General features: G+C 41.1%; 1 protein-coding gene across 5 annotated transcripts; it reads left to right on the top strand.

The window, feature by feature from the left end:
• Positions 1-8429: 8429 nt before the first annotated feature.
• ELK4 (ELK4, ETS-domain protein (SRF accessory protein 1)) lies at positions 8430-21984 on the top strand. Of its 5 annotated transcripts, none has more exons than XR_775147.1 (5): positions 8430-8640; positions 10087-11010; positions 12239-12355; positions 13522-17617; positions 17991-18930. XR_775147.1 is itself a non-coding variant. In XM_010579400.1 (4 exons), the coding sequence occupies exons 1-4, from the start codon at positions 8434-8436 to the stop codon at positions 21927-21929; spliced, it is 1251 nt and encodes a 416-aa protein (XP_010577702.1). In that variant the 5' UTR covers positions 8430-8433; the 3' UTR covers positions 21930-21984. The 5 variants fall into 5 exon arrangements, 3 of the variants coding, with proteins under 3 accessions (XP_010577702.1, XP_010577693.1, XP_010577677.1); XR_775145.1 differs by having other exon boundaries at positions 13522-14066; positions 14164-18930; XM_010579400.1 differs by lacking the exons at positions 13522-17617; positions 17991-18930 and adding an exon at positions 21927-21984.
• Positions 21985-22210: the final 226 nt, after the last annotated feature.

Consider the following 22210-nt stretch of genomic DNA (forward strand, 5'->3'; position numbering starts at 1 on the left):
GGTCGGTCGGTGGGTCTGCGGGGCTTCGCCTCTGTCGGGAAACCGGGAAACGAAAGCGACGGCGAGGGCTTGGAAGGGCGGGCAGCCCGCCCCGGGGCTTTGATCCCCGCTGTGCCCGGTTCCCCCCTCCGGCTCCGCACCGGAGACGCTTGTCACGCAGGGACGGGGGAGGGTGAAGCCGTCCGGGCGTGTGTGTGTGTCGTCGTGGTTTGATTTTTATTTTTTGGGGGGGGTTGAGCAGGCGAGCTGTCCTCGGGAGGAGCGTCCGAGCACAGGTTGTCGCCGCTCGGTGCTGGCTGCCTTGCTTCTCTCTCTGCTGGCGGAGGTTGGAGCTGGAGACTGGGATCAAGGGATTGGTTTTGGGGTTTTTTTTCTTTCCTTCCTGGCTCTGCTACTATTTTTTTTCTTTTTTTTTTAATACTTGTGTACTCATCTCTCTGTGAAATGGGTGGATGCCTACCCACATCAATACACGAGTCCATGGAGAAAGTATGCAAATACATGCTGTTACACTTTTATTATTTTGTATGCATATATACATACACACACACATATATACGTGTACCTGTGTATTACTTCCACAACACTTACCTTATTTTCGCAGACAAACATGTAATAATCCCCATTGTGCTGCTGCCTGGGGGGGTGGAATCCAGAGTTCTGGCTTCAGTGGTGTCATTTTTAAGTAGCAGCTCCTGAGAAATACAGGAATCGCTTTGTAGGCGAGTGCTCTGTTCAGTGGGTGCAGAATCTTGTCATTAGCATTTCTTTATCTTCATCGTATTCAGAACAAACACGATCCCTGCACCAGGCGCAGCCTGCCTGACAAAGCTGCGTGTTCGTGATTTTTTTTTGTCGGCCTGTTTATTTTTAGGGTCTTAGCGCCTGTTTGTAGAGAATAGTTGTTCCATCGTCATAGCAACTAGGCTGAGTGTATTATAAACATTATTAAAGGAAACCTTTTCCATCTTAAATGAGACTTTCTTTTCACAATGAAGTTAGGATCAACATAAAACGTTTAAGCTTTTTTTGGGGGTTTACTCCATAACGTGATGTGGAGACCTGACCCCCTGTTCTTAAAAGAGGATGCTTTTACTTTCAGCAGATGTATTGTGCCTGTTGAAGCTAATTTAATCTGCTGTTGGTAAACATTCCCCTCAGCCCATTGTGGTGGCAGATAAGGAGGAAGCAAGTGTAATCTACTTAGAGAGGAGCTTCTGCGGAAATAAGTATTTCTATGGCTTACTCGGAAACAATCACATCAGTGTCAGAAACCAACCAAGGAACCGATCAAAGGCATTTCATTTTTTTGAAGCTTACTGTTCTCTCTATTTGTCCTAAACTTTCCTGTGTTCTCTTCGGTCTCATGTCCTATAAAAGGAGGGGTAGAAAAGGGAGACTTTTCATCAAAGTACAGAAAAGCAGGGAGATGAGGTCTGCTGTCCATAAAACTAGCTATGCTGAGCTGTCAGTCCTTAGCCAGGGTGGAGGATCGGAATGATTGTAGCAGTGTACGTGGACTGTGCTTTGCAGTCCCCTTATTGGCCGTGTTCAAACAAGTTAAACATTTTTAAGTGTCGGGGTGTGCTAGTCAAAACCACATTAGATAACAAAGCGGGCACCATTGTCTCTGTATCAAGATTCAAAAAAAACCAAAAAGCTGTTTGACTCATCTACTTCTACCAACTTGAGTCTTCAGCCATAAGTACAATGGGAATGCTGATGCCGCTGTTCTCCGTCGTGGCTTGTTTTCTATTGCTTGTTTGCTAATACAGAAAGGTGGAGAAGACTAGAAAATACTTACTAAGAGAAAGAAACACTTCTCAGGAGTCGAAAAGCTGAAACAATTTGCTCTTAAAACCCAAAATATTTGCTAACACCTTAATTTCAGGTGAAGTAACTTAATTTTTGAGCCAAGAACCCAAAACTTATTGCGATGTTTGTTTTGAGTAAATAAAACTGTCAAACTTGGAGTGGGATAAGGCAATGAAAACTCTGGAGCAGCTCTTATCATGAGGACATCCTCCAGCATTTCCTTCCAAGGAGCTTCCTGCCTTGATAACCACGGCTTCTCCTTCAGAACAAGCTGATTTTCCTGACTGGTTTGGAAACAGCGGTGCAGTGAATGCCAGAGCCAAGGGGAAGACAAGAATTTATTGGAGTCTAGGGTGTTTTTTTTCTTATTCTTGCCTGATTTCCATATTTATTAAAGAAGGTATAATTTGATTACTGCTTGGAAAGCTGCCAGGGTTTGGAGTTTTTTAATGGTGGTGTTGCAGATGTAGAAGTCTGCATCTCTACTTTAATTCCTTGTAAATAGTAACTTTATTTTACGCGCCTAATAGGCTTTTAACTGGTAATTCACCTGTATTTGGGAAGTAAACTAACAAAACAAGTGATAGTGACAGGAGTTAAAGTACTTTTACAATGCTCTGTGTGTTCTGGAAAAGGGCTAAATACCCTTACACACTTCCCACCCCATCAGAGTATGTCAATAGCTAGATACTAGCACCTTGAAGAGACTGGTTTTTGGACAGTAGGTTTTTCACACGTGTTGGGCAGCAGGCTCTTTCTAAAATGAATCAAAATTGATAAAATCCTAAGAGTACTAGTTCAGGTAAATTGCAATATTGAAAATATTTTATGAAAGGTTTATTAGTAATAGGATATTTTAAATGCTGTGCTAATGAAATTGTTGCTTTGTTGTGTGTTTATAACCACTTAGTTAGATACTTCATCAGCAATGTTATACCTCTTTGTCCCTTTACTGAAATAAAAGGGATAGGGCAGCCATTTATTTAATAAGGCATCCATTTATTTATTTATTTAGTTGTCCGGACAAAGACACTGAAAAACCTGATCTAACTTTGAAATTAACCCTGTTTTGAGCGAGGAGTTGGGCCTGTGACCTCCAAAAATCTCCTTCAACCAAAGTTATTCAGTTGTTTGTTTTCCTGGAACAACTATCAAGGCCTTGTGTCCACAGGCATATTGCACAATGCAGCAGGAGTTATTGTCTACAAATTCCTTCTGTTCACACACCATGGCCATCTTAAACTATTAAGAAACCACGGGAATAGTTTTGCACAGTAAAGTCTAAACAGTTTGGCTTTGCTGCGCATGTGCGGAGTGCTTGTGTGTTGTATGCACAGCAAGTCTGGCTTTCCTGGAATTGTGTAAAGACTTAATTTGCTCGCCTGCTGAATGTCTGACTTGCACCATTAAGTGTGAGATCCCCAAGACCATCTCTGAGTTACCGTTGCTGCCTTTTTTGGTTTTGTTTTTGTTTTTAACAAAGTGTCTGTGATCTGAGAAGAGGTTTCTGTGTCACCCTATGTGTTTACCTCTGCTCTGTGCTGCTTCCAAAGTCATCTTTTGAGATGTCACTTCTGTATAAATACCTGGACAGCTCTAACCATGCCATTTAAATACGTGGTAGTGATGATTTTGTCCTCACTGTGTAACGTCTGTGTGACATCCTTTGTTTCCTTTGCACCGTCCTTTGTTTCTCTGTGGGTTCTGACAAGGCTGTAGACCTGACAGCTTTATTCGGTCCATCTGCAGAAGTCATTAGGCTGCAGCAGATGCTTATAAGAGGCTGTTAGAACAAATTGAGGTGAAAGATTACTTGAGCTGTTCTTGGTGGTGAGTCAAAGCGCAGGAAATCTGCCAGAAGACCTTGGAGGATGGGGGTTAGGGCAGGACCCCCCCACCCCCCAGGTCCTGCCTCTGCTACCTTCTCAGGGCCTGGCTGGCTGCTGCTTTGCTGGGGCATAGCGAGGTCTCCCCTCTCCTTTTTGAGGGCGAAGGGATGAACACCCGAGTGTGTTTTTGCAACAGTAAGTATAGCTGCTGGCCACAGGAGAGATTACCGTATGCCACTTCCTAAACTGTTCCTCCTGACTGCTGTGCCACCCTGTGATTGCGCACTCTCCTTCCACAGAAGATGCAAAGCCTTGAGGCTCTGTAATCAAATGGATTGCGTGGAGCACGTTGTGGCGCAGGTGCACGAGGAGAAGTCACCGGAAAAAAATGCTTATCTCCTGTCCTGGCTTTTTTGTAAACTCAAGGCTTTGTAAAGTCAAGGCCTCAAACAAAGCTACAGCAACCTCAAACGAAGCTGCAGCAGCATGGGAAAGCTCAAGTTTGCAGCGCTTGTATTTAGAGTACTGCAGCCAAATTCTGTCAGCTACTCAGTATACTTCAAGGGTCATCCGTAGGCGTCAGAGAAGATCTCAAGACAATAATTGTGCTCTATTTTAGCATACTCATTACAAAGTATAACTGCCCTCTGCCTCTAGCAACTATTTTTTCCTCGTACTCAAATGGTGCAGAAGTGGAAAGGCCATCGTCATAAGCAGCAGTATTGCCTCTCTGCCTAATTCCCTCATTGTCTTTTCAAATGAGACCTTTTTCTTTCTCCATGGACTCTTATAAAGAAAATAACCTTCAGCAAAAAGATGGTTTGCAGTGGTGTGCTTGTAATTATTGGTGTATTCATCTTGAAGAAAAAGCAATCAAACTGCTAGGCTTTTTACGCTGATGGGGAGCTGTGCTAGGAGATTGATGCCTTTTCATGAAAGGAGATGTAGTTCTGAAAGAAGTTGAAATGCTGCTTACAAATTAGGAGAGAAGTAACATCTCACCATTGTTAGTGTAGAGTAGGAGTGGGACAGTGGGTTCCTGTCCTCATCCTGATTTCTTTAGTTTCTCTAACTAATGAGCCTGTGACATCTCTGAAGAGCGTGGGTTTTGCTGCATGTCTGGATAAAAAGGACAAGAGGATCTTCTGAATTTCTTCCAGTGTCAGTGCAGGAGGGGGATCCTTTTGAGTACATGGCCCTGAAAATGGCTATGGTATGGACAGGAGCCTCTCTAACAGCTGGTCCCCCCCATGCCAGGGCAGCTGAAGATGTTCTGTAAAATGCATGATAGCACAAGGAGCTTGAACTGCTGCTCAGTCCCTGTGGTTGCAAGGTAGAGCCTGATGAAAGGCATCAGCTGCCTTCTGCCCCAGGTGCTGAAGAAGGAAGAACCTTTTTAACATGTTAGTGGGTTCTTCTTAAACAAAGAGAGGTGCTCATCTCGCCTATACTAGTTTTAATTTTACATCTTGTGTGATGTTTTTTTTTTCTTCTCCTTTTTCCTGAAGAAGCAACAATTCTTTGATGTAGTCTTACACCGTATCAAAGCAACTTTAATAAAAAAGTTAAATGAGGTGTCTTGATTCATAATGCAACATTGTCTCCTGTATATGTATTATACTTTCCTAGTTACAGCTTGCTCCTGGACTCTGAAGGGGCAAGATCCACCTGTGATCCTGTTGCTTTGACCAGTTTAGAGGGTTATTTTCTGGTCTTCTCTTTGTCTGTATATAATCTTGAGAAAAACTCTATACTCCCAGTTCCATTGAGGTATCTCTCCGTTGTTTCCTGTAGATGCATGCAATAAGTGTTTAATAAAGAGGGACATTCATCCTCTCATATGCAATGTAACCTATCCATTAACAATTCCAAAGTGCTCTCTGTTCGTATTCTATAACAGGCAAGGAAAAAGTAAAACTTCTCTACCCTGTTGTTAGTGTGTCTAACGTAAGACTTTTTAAAGCAGAGGGTGCTGAGGATATGCAATGTATCCTCCACACGATGGACGGAATCATGACAACCCTAAAGCCTGTAAATGCCGGAAACATGAGTAGTAACTTGATCAATCTAACACTCCAGCACAGACTGTAACTCTGCCCCTGGGAGAAGGATCCTTCCAGCTGAAAAGCTACAGTATTTGGGATTTAGGCAGCATTAATTTTTTTTTTTTTTTTTTTTTGGTAAATGTTCCTCAGAACAACATAGCTCATCACTGGGAAAGGTGTTTTTTTTTTAAAAAAAAATCTTGTGTCTTCCATCATTTCCGTCACTCCATGAGTACTCTGTATTGCTGAACTTCGTGCTGTCAGAGTGCTGGTCTGTCAGCATTGTGCGTCTCCAATTCGATTCAAAACCAGCTGTGACCTAGGCAATAATGCTTGACTGCGGTAGAGGTTGGTGAGCTTTGAGATAATGGCAAGGTACTTCTTACTAAAGGGAAGCAGCCCAATGAAATGATAGCATTTAAATTTTGCCATGAAATCTGCATGGGTTTTTAGGAGGAGGAGAAAAAAGCCTTTGCCGCTCTGAAATTCTGCTGCTAATCTAATTTCTACGTGATTGCCTCCCGTTGCATCAGTCAGCGCTATTTGGTGCAGTGCTGCTTATGGGTTTTGAAAGTGCTGTAGATAAATGTAGCGTGGGAATAATCACTCAACTTCATTTTTCCTGCTCTTTCTCTGTTAACAGATATCACTAGTATTGACAGCTCTGCAGAATGGTAGAATCAAGTCCTTATGCTACACAACACCCCATGCATGTGCATCACCCTGACAGGATAATGAGGCTCTGCTTGTGATGCTCCGCAGCGTGCACGTCCTCTGCGTTGCCAGTAGGCAGATAAGAAATGCTGTCGGCAAACGTGAATATGGGTTGGAGGAGAAGTCCTGGAAGAGTTTTAATGTGGTTGCCTGGCCCCGAGTTTTCATACGGTTCAGCTGGCGTGCCATGGTGCAGTGTGGGAAGAGTCTCAAAGCACAGTGTTCAGCAGCTGATATTTTCTTAGAGTACCGAGCAATTAATTTGGGCAAGCATGGAGTTGTATGCATATGCTAATTAGCAAGGAAAGCACCTTAGGCCAGCATAACAAGGTGGTGTGGGTGTCCTTCATTTTGAGATTGTTCCTTGTAATTGCAGCAATTTAACTGACTTGATCAATGTAACATCCCTGTGTAGTCGTGTAAGCGTGCCATTAGGCAGGTATTCTTAAAAATAGGTTAAATGCAATGGGCTGTGCCCAAAAAAGTACCTGCCCTAGGGCACCTTATTTAAATAAGAATGTGTAGTCCTCTGTAAACTGTCAGCAGTAATCCTTTTACAGGGCTGACTAAATTCTGCAGCTCTGACATGTAGACTGTTCTCTTCCTTATATAGGGCTGGATAAGTGCTGGGCAGTAATGAGATTGGAATAAAAGGCTTTGGTAACAAAGATGAACTGGCAGTCCCGACTGAATCTTAAACTTATCCCTGCGTATACATGGACTTCAAACAATATGGGTGTGGGTCCTGCTTGCTGAAGTTGGACTTGATGACTCTGTTTTGGAGCTTCTGCTTATGAATAGCATTTGGTCGCTTGGGCTGCAGATTCACCCAGATGGAAACCCCTGTACTCTTTAGGTTTGCCTTTATTGAGGTTTGACTGTGTGTGCGTGTGTGTGTGTGGGAAATCTAGCAGTTAAGCATATCGAAACATTTTTAGTGTAATTCATCGTGATGGTTCTTATTCCAGAGTTGCTGGGTTTGTTTTTATTTCACTGGAAGAAGTTTAAGCTGCATTAATAGAAGCTGTTCTGTTGTGGAATAAGATAATCCATATGGGATACTGAATGAATATAATTTTATCTGGTTTAATTCACAGTGTATCTTATGCTTCCCTTGTGCAGACAGGATTATTAGTGTTCTGCTTAAAAATATCCGTGGAAGCACTGTTTTGTGTAGTTGGATATGGTCAAGGAAAACCGTCATCTCTACTGCCTTGTCTGTCCTTGATGAATTTACACACTGACAGCTTCAGCGCAAGAAAACAATGCTGGAAGTGCATGAATCAACTGACAGATACTAGTCCTAGAAAGTCTCAGCCTAAATGACTGATGTAGGTAAGACATGGCAGGAATCAAGAGGAAAGCAAAGGCAGCATTTGGAATCATTTTATTTACTTTCATGTTTACTCTCTTAGAAAAGACAGGGATGATGTCTGGTAAATAAAGGAGACTTGAAAGAGAGGAGATTGGGCGTTGATTGAGAGGGCTGCTTAGAAAGAGGCAGTAGAAATGTGAACTGAAGGAAGATTGAGTTGTTCTGCACTGGCATCTTCACGTAGCTTAAGCATTTACTTGATCTGCTCTGTTTTCTTAAAGATACCGAGGTTGGAGGTGGGTGCAGGTAAGGAAGGGAGGAGGCAAGTGGGTGGTTTGATTTTTACCTGGGTGCACCTGAGCTGTTTCTCATAAAGCAGCACAAGTCAGAGTGGGTGAACATGGAACAACTTAGAAAAATTTTTTTTGGAGAGTGACTCATTGCAACTTACCCAAAGTGACCTGATTTAGTTAAATGAGTCTAAATATAACCCATGTGAAAAGTACTGACATGTGGGAGGAGACGGCAGCAGTTGGCTCTCAGCCTCTCTGTTCTGCAGGGAACATATTTCACGACTGGTGACTAATAATTTTTACTCTTGCTAGCTTTGGAAATAACACCTCTGCTCCATTACCCCCTTCTAGGGAGATGAAGAAAATGCGCTGTTCCTAATCTGTTGCCTCTTACCTGCCTTTCTGAATTTCAGCTTACTGCTATGGACAGTGCTATCACCCTGTGGCAGTTCCTCCTCCAACTCCTCCAAGAGCCTCAGAACAAGAATATCATCTGTTGGACCTCCAACGACGGGGAGTTCAAACTGCTGCAGGCAGAGGAGGTGGCCAGACTCTGGGGAATCCGCAAGAACAAGCCCAGTATGAACTATGATAAACTCAGCCGTGCTCTCAGATACTATTATGTGAAGGTAACAAAGTCCGTAAATCCACCCCAAATCCTTATCCATCTTACCAGCTCCTGCCTAATGAGCTTTGTTTCCTTTTTCATTCTCTTCAAGGGGATAGGTGTCACTTCCATCTCCCAGACTTAAGCAAGGTGTACTAGTTGATGTTTAGAGGGTTTATTTTCTTTTGTTTATCATTGTGCTGCATTTCCTCGCCAGTGGTTACTTTATAAGGTTCTAGCTAGCTTTGTGCAAAATGTTACCTTCTTTGATTTATGTCCTCGCTAATACGAATTTGTCTGTGAACACTAATCACCTTTCCAAAAATATGTGCCCTTGTAAGGGTTAAAATCCTCAACACTCTTTAACACTCAACACTGTTTAAGCAACAGAATGATTATAATGATTGAGATGGTGAATATTGCACCACCTTGAGATCTTTTCTGCAATGTCTCTATGAAGGGGCTATCAAAATAAGGATTTTCAGTGAAGCAGCCCAAAGTATTTTTCTTTTTCTCCATGTATGCAGAATTGCACCTCTGATGTGGTCAGTGTGTTTAGTCCAGCAGAGTAAGATGCTACTCTTGTTTAGCTAATGCCTTCTAATAACTTGTGAGAGCCTTTCATTAGTGCACAGGTAGTGTCCAAAAAGCTGAACTAGAACCACAGTGTGGGAGTCTTACCTTCATTTTAATCAGCCGTATATCCCACAACTGCTTATTGTGTGGGTGTACAAGATAAAAAATAAAACACAGTTTCTGAGGAACCTGTCAGTTTGTAGCAGGTGGTATGTTGCTTGGAGTTTATTATTGGGTAGCACAAATCTGACTTCATATTGAGAGGTCTCAGTAATAATAATCATACGATAAATAAGAATCTTCTTGGGTCCAAACTGTGTGTGGCATTTCACTTAGGAGCAAAACAGGTTCGACACATGCTATTTTGTGGTATTGAAGTAGCTGATTAGCCTACATTCTGCTGACTAGTTCAGCTACTTATTTTCTTTTATTATCATCTTATTAAGAATAAAGGTGGTTTGATTTGAAGTATTAGCTCTCAATTCTGCTAAACCTGTAAGCTTTAATTCTGCAGGTTCTCCTGTTAGATTATACTTACTGTACCCAGGTCAGTAATCTTCTATGGGTGTAATGGGTATTTTTTTGTTTTTTAGTGGATCTTTTAAAATATGTTAAACAGCATTGCTTGGCAGTTTTTAAGGCTGTTGTTAGTATATTTAATGTCAGGTTAAGCTCGCCTGTTTCAGTGTTTTGTTTGCAAGCTCTGGAAATGATACTTCAGGAGCATAACTGAATTGCAAGAATGCAGTGTATTTTTAAAAAAAAGAAAAAAAAGAAACAATTGATGAAAGATTACAGACTATCTAATTCCTTAGTCTATTTTAGGCAGTGTTTGTAGGAAGAAAATTAATCTGAAGAAGGTCTAAATATATATATATCTTCTTACCCACAGAATATCATTAAAAAAGTGAACGGTAAGAAGTTTGTGTACAAGTTTGTTTCTTATCCGGAGATTTTAAATATGGATCCACTTGTTGTGGGCCGTATAGAAGGAGACCCTGAAATGACTGGTTTTGCGGAAGTTAGCAGTGCTCCAAAGGATGTGGAAAACTGTGGGAAGGAGAAGTCTCAGTCATGTGCTAAATCCTCCAGCCGCAATGACTATATCCACTCAGGCTTGTACTCCTCTTTTACTCTGAACTCCCTGAACTCTTCCAGCGTAAAACTCTTCAGGTCCATCAAGATTGAGAATCCAGCTGAGAAACTGACAGAGAAGAAACCTGCTCAGGATCCAACACCCTCTGTCATCAAGTTTGTAACCATGCCCTCCAAAAAGCCGCCTTCTGTCCCCCTGGTCTCTACCACTTCAGCCGTCTCTGCCACTTCCACGGCTTCTGCCACTTCAACCGCATCCTCTCTTCCCATGGGATCGGACGAAACTCTCCAGACCTTGGAGACACTTGTCCTACCCAAGTTAACTGTCCCTGAAGCTCCAGCACCTTTGCCAAACTTAACCACCAGCTTCACCCCAACTCCACCCATATCCTCAGTTTCTCCCACTCTGCAAGTTCCTTCCACACCCCCATCGCCGCCCCTGAGCTCTAATCCTGACCTGGACATTGACACGGACATAGAGTCCGTGGCTTCTCAGCAGCTGGAGCAGGCTCAGAGCCTTCAGCATCAATCCCCAGAGCCCAAAGAGCAGGATTCATCTGTGCTGGAGAAGGAATTTGCCAATCACCTCTCCAGATCGAAAAAACCCAAAGGGCTGGAGTTGGCTCCTACTCTCGTCATTACAGGCAGCGATCCAAGTCCACTGGGGATTCTGAGTCCTTCTCTCCCAACTGCTTCTCTTACTCCAGCACTTTTCTCTCAGGTAACCTAATTCCCTTCCTGGTTTTCTGTTTTTTTGGTTTGTTTTTTTGTTGTTGTTGTTTTTGTGTGGTGGTTGTTTTTTTTTTTTTGTAACAATAGTGGTTATGTTATATTTTAAAACAGTAAGGGAAGCCAAGTGGAAAATGAATAGTCAGTAGATTGTATTTGGAGTTCTGAAACTCAGGATGTCACTCCCATTTTTCTTATAAAACAGAAACTTTATTCATAATCTGTATTACTTCCACCCCAAAGTGTGCTCAAGTGGTATGTCAGCTGTACACGTCTGTACAGTATTAGCATGTGGAGGCAAAACGCAAGCCAGCACCAGCAGGATCCTTTGTAAATCTTGCCAGGGTGATATTGAATTATTTCAAAACCCCTAAACCCTGCCCTTATCCTTCAGGCTGATTCTGGAGATGCTTTAAAAATAGAGAACTACGGAGGTGTCTGTTTAGCAGCTTGCTTTTGCTTGATTTAGTAGCCGTTTACTTAAGACCAGAGTATTGTGACTTAACAGGAATGAGAACGGCTGCTTAATTTGGTGGTTATCTTTGTGTGGGAAAGAAAAGCTTTTATGCCACATGGAAAATTTGGAAGAGAACTGATTCCAACTAGGGTGTTAAATTGTTCTGTACATATCTAATCTCTTTGCTTTAATAAATTGGAGTTAGAGTGAAACTGTAGGGAAGCTGATTGAAAACTGAAGTGGCTGAAGACAGGGGAAAAAATCAAGTGGAGTTGCTCTTTTGGCACCCTTCGAAGTGTTTGGTGGGTGAACCTGGAACATCCAGAATATTCAGAAGCTGGACGTAAATGTCTTTTATCGTGGCTTACATTGTCGGTGTCACCCAGACCACGCATGTGCCCACTGTCTGCTCTTTTTAAATTGGTGGACTGAGTTTTCCAAAGTCACTCGCAGGTGCTGTGTGCTGATCTGCAGGAGGAGCCGATTTGCTGTAGGTTACAGCGGGATTTGGCAGCTGTTGGGAGAAGAGGGCCAGTTGCTCAGGAAGGGGAGGGAGAGCCGGATGACTGCTGCTGCTGTTGTGGGGTTTGGAGGGAGGAGGAGGAGGTGGGAGAAGGCGGAAGGAGGGAATGGGAGTTCCTGAAATTTGGACCCAGCCCTCCGCAGCTGTAGGAGCCGAGATTATTGCGGCTGGATTTACATGCGCTGTGTGTTACTCACAGTGCAGGTTTCACACAGCTGACTATCTTCACGTGTTTTGCAGACACCCATCTTGCTGACCCCGAGTCCCTTGCTCTCCAGTATTCACTTCTGGAGTACGCTAAGCCCAGTTGCTCCTCTCAGTCCTGCAAGGTTGCAAGGTGCTAATACACTCTTTCAGGTAAGTTCCAGCAAGTTTAGCCAATCTCTGTGCTTTTCAGTACCTTCCTCAGCAGACCTGCAGGAATCAGTTAGCCCAAATATCTGATATAGAAACAAGATAGCGATCTTTCTGTTATCTATCCCCTGTGTTAGCTTTTGAGAGCATTTAATTTTAGTGTTTACCCAGTTTTATTGAAGTCTATTGTAAATGTTGGTATTTCACAAATGTTTTAAATTAATAGCAGTCTGTGCTGTAGTTAGAGAGAGATTGGAGGGGGGGGTGTTAGGTTTGTCCTTCGTGTAAAATTTGTCTCCCTGTAACTTTACTGGTTGAGATTTTCCTAGAAATAGAATTTTGCTACTGTATTGGTTGTTTTAATTGATTGTTAACAGTCTCTTCTGTTGAAAGACAGGAAGTAAATCTCACCACTAGTAAAAAGGAAGATTGTGTGTATGATCTCTGTGGCAATATGTAGCACAGTTCTTTAAGATCTTTATATTCTGCTGTATTCTGTTGTTTAGAAATTCTCAGCTTCACAGTTTTTAATAAATATTTTTGTTTAATATATAAGAAAAAAGTCCCCTATATTTAAAAAAAAATCCTTTAGTTGTAATTACTCGTGCTCTTCATTCACCTTCCACTTTAGAACTGGAATAACCACATCTGTTGCCTGAGTCTGCTTAGGCAAAGGGTAAAATTTAACTAGTTGTCTTTTGGGTTCATATCTGTCATCTCCATGGAGATGAAGGAAGTAGCTTATATGTACCGTGAGGATAGGGAATAAACAAGTAGCTCTGAAAATGCGCTGGACGTTTTTCTCTATAAATAGCTGATAATTAACTGATGAACAATTTAGACCACGGTTTCCCAACAACCTGTATTAAAGTCACTTACTAATTCAGGACATAGGCAGTGCTCAGTGCAGAGGTTACAGACTGGGTCCTCCTGGTGACACTGGTTATAATAGCTGGATTGCTGCAGTCTGCAATGCAGTGGCATTTAAAAAGTAAATTACTTGGGAGAAGCCAAAGAGATTCTTTGAGAGTTTGGGGTTTTTTTCTTTATTGTGTTTTGGGTTTTTTTGTGTTTTGTTTTTTTCCTGGGGGAGCTTCTACGTGCACAGATATGAGAGGACCAGTAAATTAAACTGGCCTTTCCCTAATCATTTTTGTTTTGTCTCTTAGTTTCCATCAGTGCTGAACAGTCATGGCCCATTTACTCTGTCTGGACTGGATGGACCCTCTACCCCTGGCCCATTTTCCCCTGATCTACAGAAGACATAGCACATGAACTCAAGGAAAGGACGTATTGGCAAGCAAGGGAAAGATATGACACTTATATTTAACCATGTTTTTTAAATGAGCAATTTATAATTCCACAGAGATAATCAACAATCATAGTTTTTGCCATTCCCAAATAAAATGCCTTTTTTGCAAAATTCCCTTTTTTGAAGACCCAGGTTGGGAATGTATATGCAAACGCCTTAATAGGAGCTGAAGCTCCAGTCTCTTCTCTTCCCTCCTTGGTTTGGAAGACTTCACTATGGTTAAAGGGAGTTTCGGTTGGTGTTGCAGTAACTGAGTCTGCACTGATTGCAGTAAAACGGTATCAGAGAAGTCTTTTCTCTGTGACTCTTGGAAAAACCCTCTGTTCTTCTGCTTCGTGTGCTTGGCAAGAAGAAATCTAATCATGATCGAAGCTGGCATTCCAGGAAATGCTTGGAAAAGGGGTGTGTGCACTCAGCTTTGCCTTGGGGCCTGATAACTTCGGCAGCAACAAAACAGCCCGCGTCTTTTCTGCTGTAAAAACATCTTGTCTTTTTGCAGGGAGAAATTTTCAAGGAATATTCAATGACTGTGTTACTAAGATACGGACAATTTTTGAATGGCGTTGTATGCCGACAGTCCAGCCCCTCGGAGAAGTGGTCTGGCTAGCTTCTGGATGCTTCCCTGCCCTCCCTTCGGTGAGGAGGCAAGGTGGAGACGAATGAGTGGTGGGATTAGTTCCTTTCAGTTCTCAGAAAGTTTTAATGCTGAAGTCCAAACATTTCTTGTGCCAGAGACCTGTTACAAAGCCTGTAATCTCACTGCTGGAAGATTAGCAGGGTGGTGGATTTTACATGCGGTTTTGAGAGTGTGTATTTGGTGAGGTTGCTGCCTGATGCTAGAGTTTCAGACCCAAACGGTGGGTGAGAACACTAACGTGTGAGCATTAACGTTACTGCTCTTTTCCCACAGTTGAAGTGGAGAAGCTCCTCTTCTGCCAGCTCTTATCTCAAGTTTTGCGTTAGATCTATTGCTTTTTTTATTTGAGGAAGCACTCGGACCCAAAATAAATTAGGCTCCGTGTGTACGGCTAGCTGAGAGGGGTACCACGGCATAGCAACCTTACTGTAAATTTGCGCTTGCATTCCGTTTCTTTGTAGCCGTGTGTGTGGATTAATGCAAGAGTAGTTTCCAGAGCCATTTGAAACACGGATGAAATGAAATTTGTAGTTAGATTTTTACAGCTCAGGAGGCCTTTTAAGAGAACTGAGCAATGTAAGAAGAGAGACTCTCCTCTCACGGCCCCTCAGAGGCTGCATGTCTTGGTCCGTTGGCGCTGGGCCATGTGTCCTTCCACTTTGGGCATCTGATGTCAGGCAGCAACTTCTATTTGCTACTGTTTACATTGAGTTGGTGACGTAAGATAATCTTCTCCCTAAAATACCCACTAGAAAACAGATGGAGACCATCTCTTTCCTTTGGCATCCTCACTGGCTGTCTTCAAAGTTTTAATAAGCAGAGGAAGATTGTACCTTTACAGAAGAGGAGCTGACAGTGTATGCTGTATATATTGCACCTGTCTTATGGATAAGTGGTAAACTCGAGCTTTCCAGAGTTTTCCTTTTGCCACTTTTGCAGACTCTGCATTCACTTTAAAGCGTATGACAATACCCAAGACTTAATTTACTGCAGTGACGCTATCTTTCTAGACTCTAGCGTTGAAATATCTTAAACCGCTTAGTATGTTCCTGACATGACACCCAAGACAGGTGGGTGTAATGGAATTGCTTTTTGGGTATTGTTCATCCAGAAAGTCCCCTGCCCGGTGGGAGGTGGGAGAAAAGGGTATGCCTTCTTCAGGTGGAGATAGCAGGGAGCGAGCTCATGTAGTGAACTGTCTTCCTGTTCAGTTACGTCAGAGGCATAATACTGCTTCGCATTTTAGACATCAGCAGATCCAGGATAAAGTTCCTGTGCCAGCGGCTCTTAAAATGACAATGTGCAATATTGACCTTTTTTTTTCTTTTCTTTTTTTTTTTTTAAATGCAGAAAGAAAGCTGCAGTTCTAATTAAGAGCAGGCATCTGGAATTTCCTGGTTTGCATGATGGCTTATGAGTCTGCTTTAGCAAATATATATAGCTATATATAAATAGCAGCACTTTTAATGGTTGTTTTAGGTTGGCCAATTTTATGCCCACCAAGTGTGTGGACTTGAGAGCAACATTGCAGACTAGGATTAGAGTTTAAAAATAATTAATGAGCACTAAAGACTTGCAATTTAATTGCTTCCCTTTCCTTGTCCCCTATGGAGAAAAGCCAAGTTTATTTGTTTAAAAGTTGTGTATGTGCACACATGCACTTAATTATTTGTAAACTTTTATCACGTTCAGCATAGGTATGCAAGAAAACCAAATGCTAACATAGCTTGTCAGTTGTGCTTGGCCTGGTTTCATGCTCTTCTCCAAGTAGCTTCATAAGATTGCACTGCCATAGCTGGTTGATGAGATACACGTTCACCTTTGGGAATACCTTCTTCAGAGAAAGTTAATGTGAAAATGCAGCCTGTATGTGTTGGTTTCAGTCTGGTAATATCCAACTTCCTGACAGATAGCACTGAGGAGATGATTGCTTTTTGCTTCTTAAGCACCTGCCTAGGAAAATAAAAGTCCTGTATAGGATTATAATCTCAGGAGGCAGTTGGGAAAGCAAGTTGAAAGGGGAGGGGAGGGGGGAGAGGAGCGGCTTGCTCGCCTTTTCTCCATTACAACTTTCAGGTCACTTAAGTAATATTATCTTGTATATATGCTGCCTCATTAAACACACATTTACTAACAAGTATATAACTGCCAGCTTTTTTGGATCACATTCCTGACAGAGCCCAGTGTCGCTGTGACTTCTTGGAGCTTGGTTATGTGAATTGCTGGTACTCTACTAGCTCACTTCAGGAGCAGTTTGCAGCTCGTTGCAACTTGTTTTTAATGTAGTGTAGGGAAGGTGGGGGTTAATATAGGCTCTCTTTTAATTATCATGGTAGCAGTCTGTAATATGGGTATAGTACCGTGTTGGTTTAAAAAAAATAATAATGCAGCATTACAGAAACATTTTATTACAATTTGTGTTGCTGAAGTAGCCATGGTATTGTTGAATGCTTGATAATATTTGCATCGGTTAATTCATAGATGGTGGTAGAATTAGACTGGATGAGCATGGAAGCTGAACATCTGTCTTGCTTCTGGAAATCTCTTTTACGTGTCGCTGCTGCTGTATAATAGTACTGCAGAGTTAGAAAGCTTGCACTGCTGTTGCTATGTGTGCTATGTCTGGCTTTTTTTTGAGGTCCTGAACTGTCAGGATGCCACTAGCAACACGTGCTGCTAGCAGAAACAATCCGTGGAAAGCAGAAATGTGTTAATAATACCCTACGGTTATAGAACCATACTTGTTGTGTCTTACCTGTTTTCAGAGAATGTGATCCTAGTAATGAGGGTGATGGAGGAAAGTTGCTTTAGTTTTTTTCTTAACAGCAGCTTAAGTCTAGATCCTTGTTTCAGAAATCGGTTTTCAGCAGTGATGGCTGAATGTAATTCCTATGCACTGTCTTTGGCACATTCAAGTTGCATTTTACAATAGGTCAGGAAGTAATAAAATTCCTTGAATTTGAGAATTCATTGTTTTAACTTAGAGCATTCTAAGACTTCAGGATCCGTATACTTTGGTATAATGGAGCATGCATTATAATATGAAAGGCTTTGGCTGTTCAGTGGTTTGTTTAGAATAATTTCTCCCTCTGATATGTTTTCAAACCTCAGCTATCTAGCAAATAGATTCTTCTTTTTTATAGTGTTCATTTTAACCACAGTGAAGGCTGCTTATGTGCATATCTTCCTTTACACAGCTTTTCAAAATGCAGTGAGATGCATTAATGTCAAATTCCCTCATGACTTCCATGCGAGAACTTCTGCAGGTTGAGATTGGGTGAAAGAGCTAGCCTAGTGCATTGATGCAGTTTCTCAGGTGAGCACAGGTGTGGAGTTCTGATCCATTTCTGTAGCATTTTTCTAGTGCTGAGGTCAGAACCTATAGTTCTGACAGTCTGTTGGCTACCCATGGTTTATTCATGTATCTCTTAGTTACCTTTTGCTACTGTTTTATAGCATTTTTGTATGTACTCATGTTTTACTATACAATTTAACCTCTTCCATTTTTAATGCATATTTGTTTACAAGACACATCTCAGTGTTGTATCAAGAGGCTATCTTGGTATTGTCCGATATGAAAATAAACTACATCAGTAGTTAAGGAACATTGTCAAAGTTGACAGGTATTTTAAAACTTGATGTTTGAGTTTTGGGTGTCCATAACAATTTTGTTCTGTTTCGTTCCTTAGTTCTCCTGTGTCAAGAAATACACGTACCTTCTGGCCTCTGAGGTCATGGGTATGGATAGTTTATTTTGTCTTAATAATCACGGAGCATGGTATTGCAAACAAACAGCCCGAGCCCCACAGGATCTTACACTGGGCAGATTAGTTGAAAATCCATTAGAATTGCAATTATGTTGCTTAGAAGCTATTCGGGATGTTTTAATGAAGTATAGTATGTCTTGCCTAAACAGGAATTTTTATGGTTTGATTTGAATTTAATTAAATAGTAATTGGCAATGGCTGCTGTTTAGTCTGAACAGTATTAACAAATCTGCTTAATGTGGAAGCCTTTGGCTATTGTAATCAAGTTGAGTGGTGGTTAATATGTGACATGCTAAAGTTGATCTGCTGAAATCGGAGGCTGTCAGATGAAGATTAAAAGATAAAATGCAGTGACAGTTGTTTCACACAGTCCTTCAGGGCCATTACTGCAAAAGGCTTTGTCTTGCATCGACATCTGTGGTCACAGCATTCCACTTCGTTTGAGCGAGTAGTATTGAGTGTGTAGGAGCCCTTCCTAAAAGCCAATTCTGGACAGAGAAGAATTTTTGAAAATAGAACCAAATCTTTTCTCCATAGCCTGCTTTTAGTCATAAGGATACAATATAGGAGCTACAGAGTCGCAGTAATGGCAGTGCTGTTGTACTTCTGCAATCTGCGTTTATCAACAGACCTTGTATTGAAATTTCCTGACTGTCTTGGTGCCATCTAAAGCAGAAAGATTTAGCTTTGGTTTTGGGCGTCTAGTGGATCTTGAACTGAGGAATATTATTCTTGCCTTTGTACAAAGAACAAACAAAAATAAGGGGGAATATGTCCACTGCAGAACGTTGGTTCTTTCTGGAGGATGCAGCTTTGCTGACCGTAACCATGCTTTGCAAAAAAAAAAAAAAAAAAAAAAAAAGTGACCTGCAAGGTAAGAAAGCTGGGCAGGGCCCAATGTTTCTTTTTGAATGTGTATGCTAATGTATTTCCCTTTCGGGATAGCAAGATGTCTGCTTTGTATAAATTATTCTACAAAGAAAAAAAGTAAAACTGACTAGAATTTATTTTTGTTTACCCCCTCCCAAAGAATGTAGTAGAAGACTTTGACTGTGGAGCTGTTCCAGACATCTGATAAAAAGCATACTTTGAGAACTGAAAACTTGTTTTTAGATGCATCGTTTAACTGAGACTGGAATAGCTTTCTTCATGCGAACATACGTGTGTACACATGCTTACTGCCTGAGAGGATGTGTGTTCATTATGTAGTCTGGCTTCCAGATCTGCGTAAATAACGCTTACCTTGTACACTCAAAGCAAATACTGCACTGTGCAGTTGCCACTTTTAAATGTTTTGCACATGCTGGTGAGGTTTTTTGGTTTGGGTTTGTTTTTGTTTTTTTAGTACTCAAATCAATTATACCACAGTGTGAACTAATTAGTTGCCAAAGGTTATTTTTAAATGCATCTTTGACATTGTTGTATGCCACATCTTCTAAAAAAAGTGTCTTAAATGTGTCTTTGAATAGTTTTATGTTCATGGAACAAAAGTTTGGACTTTTTTTTTTTACTTAAAACACTTGCTTCTCTGTTGAGACCATGCGTTGCAGAAGGGTTTTCATCTCAAAGTAGGGTTTTTGGCAGGGGGCGTAACAGGAAAATTATGAACCTTCGGAAAACAGGGGTCTTTTAATGGAGACACTGAATGAACTGTAAGCAGCACGGTAAGGAGAGGGGAGGAGAGGTTGGAAGGCATTGTGTTCGGAGCCCATTTCAGTCCTTGAGCAGTACATGCAGCAGTGCTGTATGAATAACTGGAAGCTGTTTTGGTTTTTTTGTTGCTGTTTGTTTGGGGTTATTTTTTTCTTCTGTTTTTTTTGAACACAGGAAGGCTTTGAGGATGGCCTCTGCATGGTTCCTAGTGTGTGCTGTGTGCTGGGGGGGTTACAATACCTGGGTTTGCTCTAGGCTCCTTGAGATGTGTTGTGTTTTTTTTGGCTAGCATGTCTTAAATCTTCAGGCTTTGAAACTGCTTTATAGAATTGTGTTGACTTTTTGTTCTGCTGTTGTTCAGTTGCACAGAGTTTTATATATATGATGTACTAGTTTTAACGTTAATTCTCTGTGAACAGGGTTGAGATTATTCATTGTAGTTTAAAAAAAAAAAAATTGTATTCTCAATCTCCCTTTTAAAATCTTGTTTGTATTCTGTTGCAGTGTTACCAGATGGCCTTATGTACGTCACAGTGTTTTGTGATAAGTACAGTAGCACATTTAATGCTTATCTTCCCCCCCCTCTGTTTTTATAGCCGAGAAGTATATTCCTAATGGTAGGGATGAATAAATGGGAAAATTCTAGCAACATGTATGGTAAGGATAGTGGTTGTCTCCTCTGATGTGTGTTAGGACAGCTGGAATTAATCTGGGACTGAAATGACTCTGAATAGGGATCGTTAACCAGCGTGAGACTTTGTCTTGGGAATTCTGAGAATCTTTGAGCCAGCTGATGGCAGATGTGAATCACATGCCAGAAGCTTGTAAATCAGAATAGAATCTGTTGGCATCACCACAACTGGTCTAACTTACACTGGCTGAGAATCTGGTCTTTGTCTATGGCCCAGACAGAGTCAGGGGAGGGAAGTTTAAGTTAAATTTTAGAGAACTTAAGCAACCTTATCAGCTGTGGTAATGTGTGACAGTTGTTCTGTTTATTTTTAAAGTGCACATCTGTTTTGGAAAGTGACTTTCTGATGCCTTTAGTGTTTGCTCCTCAATTGAAATTTTAGGTTAAGCTGGGTTCTTTGCAAATTGGCAAGATGATGTCTGCAGTATTTTTTATACTACAGCAGCTCTGACATCTCTGCTTGGGGCAGACTGAGCAGATATTCATGTCAGTTAACTTACTCTTTTAACTCGAATGGATTCTGTTTTACTTTCCTCTAATTGTAGTAGAACCATCAGTGGTAAAAATTACATTGAAAGCAGCAGAGACAGCATTTTCAATTACTCTTTCCAGAACAGAATTGCATTTTTTTAATGTATATATATATAGTACCAAGTCAAGAGACAAAGCAAGTTATGTTATAGTGAGTGTCTTAACTTCCTACACTGGAGACTTTTTCTAGACACGGTCTTTTAGAGACAACTGTAATCTTACACCGCTTTGGTGCTCTCGTTACAGTTGGGTAAACTTGCCTGGGAGAGAATCGCTTCTCAGTCTAACTTTTTTTGAAAATAATACCTTATAATAAGAGTATCTTAATGCCATTGTGTTTTAAAAAAATAAATGCCGGTATGTAATGCAAGTACATAAATAGCCAAAGTTTTCAGTAATTGTTCAGTGTTACTAAATTTGCTTTTATTTAACCTTCCAAGATAACATATTAGGAAGACCTTCAGCGTGTTGATACAATATTGGAAAAAAGTCCGATCAACTTGATTATAGCAGATATGCAGTTATTTGAACACATTTCAGGTTTGAATATAATTTGGAGGCAAAGTTCTAAGATGCAAAACTTGCTTTGGAGGAAGTGCACTGTAATGACACTTCAAAGTAACAAATGCTGCTTTTAGAGTGGCATATTGGCAGTTGTTATTCAAACATAATGAAGGTCTTTCCTGAGAAATCAGGTGACTTTTCTATTGCTTCAATTTTTGTGCAAAAAAAAATAAATCAATGTATTGCAATCTTTTTTAAAAATGGGGTGGGAATAGTTAAAGAAAACTATTTTATGTAAGAACTGACAGAGGGATTTGCTTTGTATAATGCAAGCTGGCTTTAAAAAAGCATTGTAGCAAATTATTCAAGTCAATCATATGTTAATAGTTATGTGCAACCAGACATGCAAAACAATTGTATTTTTTTAAATAAATATTTTTAACAAAGTTTCTGATCTTTTGACTGTTTTTTTTTTTCAGTAGAGGAAATTGAAAGTTACAGCTGCAGGGCAGCTTGCTCTGTGATAATGAGGGAGTTCATCAGACTTTGAGCTAACCTGTCCGCAGCAGCACAGACTCTCTCCCATCTTGCTGGAACGCAGAGAGAGATGGAGTTGCTGTTGCTAGCTTTCTAGTGCTGCACAGTCTTTTTGCAAAATCAGGTACTATTCTCTTCTGGTGAATGTTTCCTTTGGTGAGTAGCTCCATTCTATAAATAGTGCTGATAGTGAAGTGGAGATTTGAATTGTCAAATACACTTCTAA

The sequence above is a fragment of the Haliaeetus leucocephalus genome, unplaced genomic scaffold, assembly GCF_000737465.1.
Source record: "Haliaeetus leucocephalus isolate CR32 unplaced genomic scaffold, Haliaeetus_leucocephalus-4.0 Scaffold68, whole genome shotgun sequence".
NCBI lineage: Eukaryota > Metazoa > Chordata > Aves > Accipitriformes > Accipitridae > Haliaeetus > Haliaeetus leucocephalus.

Excerpts from the sequence above, each read along its gene's own strand:
- ELK4 (XM_010579375.1), top strand. The coding sequence starts at position 8,434 with ATGGACAGTGCTATCACCCTGTGGCAGTTCCTCCTCCAACTCCTCCAA. Across the intron at positions 8,641-10,086 it reads TCAGATACTATTATGTGAAG|AATATCATTAAAAAAGTGAA; the intron begins GTAACAAAGTCC and ends TCTTACCCACAG. Across the intron at positions 11,011-12,238 it reads CTCCAGCACTTTTCTCTCAG|ACACCCATCTTGCTGACCCC; the intron begins GTAACCTAATTC and ends CGTGTTTTGCAG.